Source organism: Canis lupus, chromosome 6 (genome assembly GCF_003254725.2).
Source record: "Canis lupus dingo isolate Sandy chromosome 6, ASM325472v2, whole genome shotgun sequence".
In the NCBI taxonomy this organism is placed as follows: Eukaryota; Metazoa; Chordata; class Mammalia; order Carnivora; family Canidae; genus Canis; species Canis lupus.
This window is the reverse complement of record NC_064248.1, coordinates 9,453,837-9,463,449: the sequence shown is the minus strand read 5'-3', so window position 1 is coordinate 9,463,449 and position 9,613 is coordinate 9,453,837. Positions and strand designations below refer to the sequence as shown.

The 9,613-nt window shown below is 38.3% G+C and overlaps 1 protein-coding gene across 1 annotated transcript; it reads right to left on the bottom strand.

Annotated features, from left to right (window-relative positions):
* Positions 1-7,221: 7,221 nt before the first annotated feature.
* On the bottom strand, positions 7,222-9,108 carry LOC112646269 (olfactory receptor 2AE1). Its single transcript, XM_025426111.3, has one exon. The coding sequence runs from the start codon at positions 8,813-8,815 to the stop codon at positions 7,856-7,858; it is 960 nt and encodes a 319-aa protein (XP_025281896.1). The 5' UTR covers positions 8,816-9,108; the 3' UTR covers positions 7,222-7,855.
* Positions 9,109-9,613: the final 505 nt, after the last annotated feature.

Genomic DNA, 9,613 nt, shown 5'->3' with positions numbered 1-9,613 from the left:
ATCCTTTGCTGTGCAAAAGCTTCTTATCTTGATGAAGTCCCAATAGTTCATTTTTGCTTTTGTTTCCTTTGCCTTCATAGATGTATCTTGCAAGAAGTTACTGTGGCCAAGTCAAAAAGGGTGTTGCTCATGTTCTTCCCTAGGATTTTGATGGATTCCTGTCTCACATTTAGATCTTTCTACCATTTTGAGTTTATCTTTGTGTGTGGTGTAAGAGAATGGTCTAGTTTCATCCTTTTGCATGTGGCTGTCCAATTTTCCCAGCACCATTTATTGAAGACACTGTCCTTTTTCTAGTGGATAGTCTTTCCTACTTTGTTGAAGAGGAGTTGACCATAGAGTTGAGGGTCCACTTCTGGGTTCTTTATTCTGTTCCATTGAACTATGTATCTGTTTTTGTGCCAGTATCACACTGTCTTGATGATCACAGCTTTGTAGTACAACCTGAAATCCGGCATTGTGATGTCTCCGGCTCTGGTTTTCTTTTTCAATATTCCCCTGGCTATTCGGGGTCTTTTGGAAGAATTAATATTGTGAAAATGTCTATGCTACCCAGGGAAATTTACACATTCAATGCAATCCCTTTCAAAATGCCATGGACTTTCTTTAGAGAGTTGGAACAAATAATCTTAAGATTTGTGTGGATTTAATCTAGTTTCTTTATCCTTTCTAGCTTACTGCCTCAAAAAAGGCACTACAAGGGAAGTAGGCAGAACCTGGATAATAATGAACCTTTTATGTTTTGCTAGCAGTTTAGACTTTATCTAGAACAGTGGCTCTCAAACTTATGCCAACAGCATCAATATCGCTTGGGAATTTATTAGAAATGTACATTTCAGGGGCACCTGGGTGGCTCAATCAGTTAAGCATCTGCCTTCAGCTCAGGTCATGATCCTGGAGACCTGGAATACAGTCCCACATCAGGCTCCCTGCTCAGCTGGGAGTCTGCTCCTCCCTCTGCCCCTTACCTCACTCCTACTCACCCGCTCGCTCACTCTCTCACTCACTCTCACACACACACACTCTCTCTCTCTCAAATAAATAAAATCTTAAGAAAAAAGGAAACAGCAATAGGTGTGATTGAATGAATGAGAGATGAGAAATATTCAAGACTGAAGACAGTGAGTCTCATTTAGGGAGTTATTTTGTTAAAAAAGAAGTTACTCAAATCTGAACAAATTAGTGGAAGTGATAATGAATAGGAGATAGGCTTGCAATTACTCAGCAGAAATAATGTAACTTTGAAGCTTCTTAAGTGAGAGTTTTTGTCTTGCCATCTCTATCTGCAGAACTTGGGATATTATCTGTGTTGTTGCAGGTAATCAATAAATGCTCGCTTTTAAGTGACTGAATCCAGGATATGTCCTACTCTACCTATATTTAAGTGATATGATTGGGTATAATTTTTGTTTATAAGAAAAAACTTATTTCCTTGCATATGGAAGATGAGCAAAACAAGTGATTCAGGGCTGCTTGGCCCTTGATATACCAAGAAAAAATAGATAACTTGGATTTTTCTCTCTGTAACATTCCTTTATTTGGTGTCTAATTTTAGCAATTTGGCCAAATGTGAGTATTTGGGGAGCTCATAAGATTCACTGAATCCAAGATAATGGCCCTTTGTTTTTATTGCCAAATATGAAGCAATGTATGAAGTGTCCAGACAATCAATACCCAAATAGTGATCTGGTCATTGTCTCTTAAAGGTTGTGATTTTCTTGGGCCCTGAAGATCTTTGGGGTTGGTGCTTGCTTGTGCAGCCCTTACAACTCTGGTTCTTGGGATTTTTGTGAAATATAGGGAAATTCCCATGTCAAAGCTAATAACCAATCTCTCAGTTACATCCTGTTCATTTACCTCATCCTGTGCTCCCTCTGCTCCTTACTCTTCCTTGGCCATCCCATTACTGCCACCTGCATCCTCCAACAAATGACACTTGGAGTCCTGTTCACTGTGGCTATTTCCACCATTTTGGCAAAAAAGAAAAATCTCTGTAGTTCTGGCTTTCAAGATCACAACACCAGGGAGAAAGGTGAGGCAGTGGTTACTATTAGGGGCAACCAAGTCTGCCATTCCCATCTACTCACTGATTCCTTGTGTGCAGTAAGAGCTCTGTCATTATGTTCTACCATTCCTTAGGATATTCGGGTCCCTTGGCCCTTGCAAGCTTCACCTTGGCTTTCCTGGCCAGGAGCCTCCCTGACACTTCCACTGAAACCAAGTTCCTGACATTCAGCATACTGATGTTCTCTAGTGCCTGAATCACATTCCTCCCTGTGTATAATAGCACCAAAGGGAAGGTCACGGCAGCTGTAGATATCTTTTCTATCTGGGCTTCCAGTGCTGGGTTACTAGGAACCATCTTTGCTTCAAAGTGCTGGAATATTCTCCCAAAGCCAACTAAGAAAAACTTGCCAAGATTAAGTGGTAAAACAAATTCTAGGAGAGGGGCACCTGGGTGGCTCAGTCAGTTAAACTCACTCTTGATTTGGCTCAGGATCATGAGATCAAGCCCCACATGGGGCTCAGTGTGAAATTCACTTGAGATTCTCTCTCCGTCTCCTTCTGCCCCTCCCTCCACTTGCACACACACTCTCTCTAAAATAAATAAATAAATAAATAAATAAATAAATAAATAAATAAATCTTATTAAAACAACTCTAGAAGAAAATATTTTAAGGCTCTATTTCGTGATTCCATAAAATATTTAAAAAGGCTGAAAATTAAGCAGTATTTGATCATTCTCTCCCCACATCTTGACATGGATATATACATGCTCTATATCATTTTCCCCCTGGTTTGAAATGTCATTACTATAAACTAAATTCTTATATATAAATTTGTGTTCTGAATTCACTATTCTTTCATTGATTCTTTCCTTGAATGAATTTCCTGGATTTCATAGCATGTTCTGACAGCTGATAGTACCTGTTCTTCATGGTTGCTCTTTTTCAGTTATTTTGTGCTTATTCTTACAGATTTTCTCTGTGATTTGACTTTTTGAATTGTCTTGGTAGATTCCATAATACATACTAAGAGATTTGAACTATAATCATTTTGAATTTAAAGATTAAGTTGTGGAAGGGAATGTGCTTTATCTCCATTTTCATTTTCACTTGATTTATTAATGTTTTGTTATATTTTCTGATTGGTTATTTGAGTTGAGTAGTGCATTGTTTCTTGTACATTTCTTGAGCTTACTTGTTGGTTCCAGTTAATTATAAGTTGATTCTCTTGGACATCTAATATATGTAAACTAATATAATAAAATGTTTCTGCTCAAGTTTTATCCTTCTAATTATATTGGCAAAATCATAAAATGCTTAATAGTAGTAGAAACTGTGGGCTTTGTATTTTTCTTGGCTTTTGTGGGAATGTTTTTGGTATTTTTTCCATTAAAATTTATGTTATAGTAGGCTTTGGGATCATACCTTTTTTTAAAACTAAATGAATATTTCATTAATGATGAAAGTGGGGATCCCTGGGTGGCGCAGCGGTTTAGCGCCTGCCTTTGGCCCAGGGCACGATCCTGGAGACCCGGGATTGAATCCCACGTCAGGCTCCCGGTGCATGGAGCCTGCTTCTCCCTCTGCCTATGTCTCTGCCTCTCTCTGTGTGACTATCATAAATAAATAAAAAAAAAATTTTTTTTTAATTAAAAAAAATGATGAAAGTGCTTTGTGTTCAACCCAACCTAATTTTTTTACATAAATTTTTAAAATTATTATGAAATGCACATAACAAAATTTACTATTAACTATTTTTAAGTGTTCGGTTCACACTCATACATGGAATATAAGAAATAGTGAAAGTAATTATAAGGGAAAGGAGGGGAACTGAAGGGGAAAAGTTAGAGAGGGAGACAAACCATGAGAGACTCCTAACTCTGGGAAACAAAGGGTTGTGGAAAGGGAGGTGGGTGGGGGAATGAGGTAGCTGGGTGATGGGCACTGAGGGGGGCACTTGATGGGATGAGCACTGGGTGTTATACTATATGTTGGCAAATTGAATTTAAATTTTTAAAAAAGTGTTCAATAGTGTTAAGTAGCTTCACATTGTGGGCAACCAATCGCCATAATGAATAGACAGAATGATATCCAGGTCCATCCATATTGCTGTAAATGGCAGGATTTCCTTCCTTTTATGGCTAAATTAAATTCCTCTGTGTATATATGTGTGTGTGTGTGTGTGTGTGTGTGTGTGTGTGTACACGTGCATTTTTCTTTACCCAGTAATCAATCCATAGATGGATGTTGGACATTTAGATCATTTCCATGTCTTGGCTATTATAAATAATGCTGCAATAAACCTGGGGTGATAGTAATTTCACTTCCTTTGGATATACACCCAGAACTAGAATTGCTGGATCATATGGTAGTTCTATTTTTAATTTTTTGAGGAACCTCTATACTGTTTTCAGTAGTAGCTGTACTGCTTTACACTCCTACCAACAGTGCACAAGGGTTCTCTTTGCTCCTTTTCTCCACATCCTTGCCAGCACTTATATATTTTTGGTAATAGCCATTCAAACAGGTGTGGGGGAGTATTTCATCGTGGTTTTTGTTTTGTTTTTCTTTTTTTGTATATTTTTTATTGGCGTTCGATTTGCCAACATATAGCATAACACCCAGTGCTCATCCCATCAACTGCCCCCCTCAGTGCCCATCACCCAGTCACCCCCAACCCCCTGCCCACCTCTGTCTGTTTCCACCACCCCTTATTTGTTTCCCAGAGTTAGGAATCTCTCATGTTCTGTCTCCCTTACTGATATTTCCCACTCATTTTCTCTCCTTTCCCCTTTATTCCCTTTCACTATTTTTTATATTCCCCAAATGAATGAGATCATATAATGTTTGTCCTTCTCCGATTGACTTACTCCACTTAGCATACTACCCTCCATTTCCATCCATGTTGAAGCAAATGGTGGGTATTTGTCATTTCTAATGGCTGAGTAATATTCCATTGTATGCATAGACCACATCTTCTTTATCCATTTATCTTTAGATGGACATCGAGGCTCCTTCCACAGTTTGGCTATTGTGGACATTGCTGTATAAACATTGGGTGCAGGTGTCCTGCCATTTCACTGCATCTGTATCTTTGGGGTAAATCCCCAGCAGTGTAATTGCTGGGTCGTAGGGCAGCTCTATTTTTAACTCTTTGAGGAACTTCCACACAGTTTTCCAGAGTGGCTGTACCAGTTCACATTTCCACCAACAGTGCAAGAGGGTTCTCCTTTCTTCATTGTGGTTTTGATTTGCATTTCCTTTATTTTTAAGGATGTTGAGCATCTTTTTATATGCCTGTTAGCCATTTGCATGTCTTCTTTGGAAACTATTTAGTTCCTCTGACCATTTTTAAATCAGATTTTTTTTTTTTTGCTATTGAGTTAGATGAGTTCCTTATACATTTTGGATCATTAACCCCTTATCAGATATATGATTTCCAAATATTTTCTCCTATTCTGTAGGTTGCCTTTTCATTTTGCTAATATTTTCTTTGTGCAGAAGTTTTATGGTTTGATATAGTTCCATTTTTTTGTCTTTGTTTTTGTTGCCTTGGCTTTTGGTATCAAATCCAAAAACTCATTGCCAAGACTGATGTCAAGGAGACTACCCCCTACATTTTCTTCTAGTAGTTTTATGGTTTCAGGTCTTACTTTCAAGTTTTTAATCCAATTTGAGCTGATTTTTTTTCCTAATCATATCCCTAACAATTCGTGATACTGAGCATCTTTTCATGTGCTTGTTGGCCATTGGTATGACTTGTTTGGAGAAATGTCTGTTCAAGCCTTTTGGTCATTTATTAAAAAGATTTTATTCATTCATTCATGAGACAGAGAGAGAGAGAGAGAGAGAGAGGCAGAGGCATAGGCAGAGGGAGAAGCAGGCTCCACACAGGGAGCCTGATGTGGGACTCGATCCCGGGACTCCAGGATCATGCCCTGGGCTGAAAGCAGGTGCTAAACCACTGAGCCACCCAGGCATCCCCCTTTTGGTCATTTTTAAATCTGGTTATTTCATTGTTGCTCTCTCACAAACAAATAAATAAATCTGTAAAAAACAAACAAACAACCTTCCATTTATCAAAGGACACAATCAACAGAATGAAAAGGCAATCTATGGAATGAGAGAAAAGATTTCTAAACCATATATCTGATAAGGGATTAATATCTAGACTATATAAAGAATGATTATAATACTGAGATATAGTGTTATATCTCTTCTCAAGGGAAGCCCATACAACACTGTATTATTTACTTTTGGCAGATGCTAGTATTACATGAATAACCATCCATAAATTTGGCTTATACTGTTTCATTTTCAAATAATCTTAAAGCATTCCTGACACGGTCATACTTGTATGTGTAGAAAGAGAGGTAGCAGTGGAACCACTTCTATCTACTTGGGACTGTGAGCTCACTGTTTGTGCAAAGCCCTTGCACCTTTGGAAACAACACAGGCACAGTTTCTATAAAAGTCCATTCTACTTGATACTGGAGTATTACTTGGCAAATCTAACCTTAGAGCTACATGGGTAAGATGGCACCCAACTAGTGGCTCATCTTATAGAATACCAGAAAGCTGTTTCTCAAAAGGAAAATGCTTTCTTGTGGAAAACGGCATAACTTGGCTCTCAAACTTAAAGTGTGATTCATCTGAAGAAGGTCCCAGAGATTCATGAGTTTTTTAACTCAGAGAGAAGCAAGATATAGAAATTTGTCTTTACTTTGGAATCCCTCAAACCATTAGACCCCAGAAAAGTTCACTGAGACATCAGACCTCTCTGCATTTGCAAGGGATTAACATTTGGCTGTCTGAGATCAAGGATATCTGCCAAGCCATCTATTATATTATTCATTTTTATATCTCTTCCCCTTTTTGAGTTAAATGTCATTAATGTCATGTGGGATAGTAAAACAATCTAGGTTCCTTTGTTTATTGTTCTATGCAACAAACAGCTCCTGAGTACTTTTTTCACGTCAGGCTCTTTTCTTGACTCTGGTGAGACAATAGTAAAGTAAGGTCCTTGCCCTCAACAGTTCACATCCTAGTAAGACATATTATAATATAATATAATATAATATAATATAATATAATATAATATAATATGTAGCATTGTGCAAAATAGTATTATAAAATAGAAGCAGAGGACAGAAGATGTAGAGTGCTGGGTTTTTTTCTTTTTTAAAATTTTTATTTAAATTTTAACTGGCTAACATACAATACAATATTGGTTTCAGGAGTAGAATTCAGTGATTCATCACATACTGCAATACCCGGTGCTCATCACAAGTGCCATCCTTACAACCCATCATCCATCTATCCCACTCCCCACCCACTGCCCTCCATCAACCCAGAGTTTGTTCTCTATAATTAAGGGTCTCTTATGATTTTTTCCTTCTCTTTATTTTCCCCCTACCGTATGTTCATCTGTTTTGTTTCTTAAACTCCATATATGAGTGAAATCATATGGTATTTGTCTTTCTCTATCTGACTTATTTCACTTAGGGAAACATGTTTTGGCAAGGTTTTTTTAAAGAAATCAAAAAGAAATAAGGGAGTGTCTAGTAATTTCAGTGGTTGATCTTGGACTTCTCAACCTCCAGAACTGTGAGAAAATAAAATGTTTGTTGTTTAAGCCACCTAACCTATGGTATTTTTGTTACAGCAGCCCAAATGGACTACGATAATATTCTACGGTACTTAGATGACTGAGAGCAAATTAGAATACTGGAATTGTGTGTTAACCACTTCATTTTTGCAGTAGTCAGTCATCAGGGATCTGGACTCTTGAAAATCTTAGAGGCTTATGCAGATCAACTCAGGGAGCTTATCCCATTCCACTCTTATATTCAGGGCAATGGCAATTGCTGTCTCTGAGTGAGAATATCTCTCCCTAGTACTCTTCTCATAGCCTTAGCTATATCCTTATTCCGGAGAGTATAAATCAAAGGATTGAGGGTGGGAGTAATGATGCTATAAAACACAGAACCAACTTTGTCTTGCAATGGAGTACGCTGGGACCTGGGCCTCATATATGAAAAGATGCAGGCCCCAAACCAGAAAGAAACCACAATGAGGTGAGAGCTACAAGTAGCAAAGGCATTTCTCTTACTCCCAGCTGAATGCATCTGAATGACACTGTGGAGGATGAAGCCATAAGATGTAGAAACTAGGAAAATGGGGAAGAGGAGAAGTATGACACTGCTGATATACACTATGGTCTCATAAACAGTGATGTCTCCACACACCAACTTCACAACAGCTGGAAACTCACAGTAGAAGTGGTGGATTTTCCGAGACCCACAGAAAGGGAAATGCATCAAGATCACTGTGTGAATTAGAGAGTTTATGGATGCCCCCAACCATGACATGATAGCCATCATCAATCCCACCTTTCTGTTCATGAGAATGGTATAACGAAGTGGATGACAAATGGCAACATAGCGGTCATAGGACATGAGAACTAAGAGAAGACACTCACCACCACCCAGAGACAAATAGAGGAAGTGCTGGGTAGCGCAGCCCACAAAGGAGATGGTCTTCTTGCCAGATAGATAATTGGTAGCCATCTTTGGGATGGTTGTGGAGACATGCATTAGATCCATGAGGGAGAGCTGACTGAGCAGGAAGTACATGGGTGTGTGAAGCTGGGCATCAGCACAGATGAGGAGAATAGTGAGCGTGTTGCCACTCACTGCAATAAGGAAGACCAATATGGTTAAGGAGAAAAGGAAAAGGTGGATGAGAGAGTCATCAAAGAGGCCTTCAAGGATGAAGTCTGCCAGAAAGGTCTGATTCCTCTGCCACATCTCCCCTTTCTCAGTCTCTGGGGGAAGAGGAAGCAGAGGTGAAATGTGATATCAGAAATACTGGGGTTCAGCAATAAGACAGTAAGCACCTTTTGATCTACCAAAGAATCTGTGAAGAGAATTTTTTTCTATTTCTCATTCTTCAACAGCTCTAATTCTTAAAGTAAACGAAAGAAAGAAAGAAAGAAAGAAAGAAAGAAAGAAAGAAAGAAAGAAAGAAAGAAACTTCAAATCTCTCAGTACAAATGTAAGTCTGAAATTCCAGAACAGATTCTATTAAGTGCCAAACTTCAAAACAAAAGCCTCTCCTCATTAAGGAAGAAATATATATACACACACATATATGTGTATATCTTTATACACATATATACTTTTACAAGTATATATATACTTTATATACGTACTAAATTTTATATATATTAGATATATACTTTTTTATAAGTATATATGTGTACAATTTTTTGTAAGTATAAAGGTATATACATATGCACTTAATGGATTGTTCAGAAATTTGGCCTTACACAATTGTGAAAGCTGGTTAAGCAGTCTATATAAAAGGCTCTCACCTTAGTGTCTGATGGTGGAACTTGAAGTCCATCGGGCAAGTGGTAAAGAAGGGAAATGGAAATCAAGGGCAGGCTGGAACCCACAAGCATGAACTTAAATAAACCCACAAAGGCAGACTAAAACTCACATCAGCTCTTGTTGCTTCTGGAATTGGTGGTATGGTTATCTTGCTGAAGCTGGGGCCCTTCCTAGTGAGGCTAACCATGCACACTTGGCCCACAAGTCAGAGAA

What these genes read in the sequence shown, in the direction of transcription:
- LOC112646269 (XM_025426111.3), bottom strand. Translation starts at nt 8,815, where the DNA reads ATGTGGCAGAGGAATCAGACCTTTCTGGCAGACTTCATCCTTGAAGGC.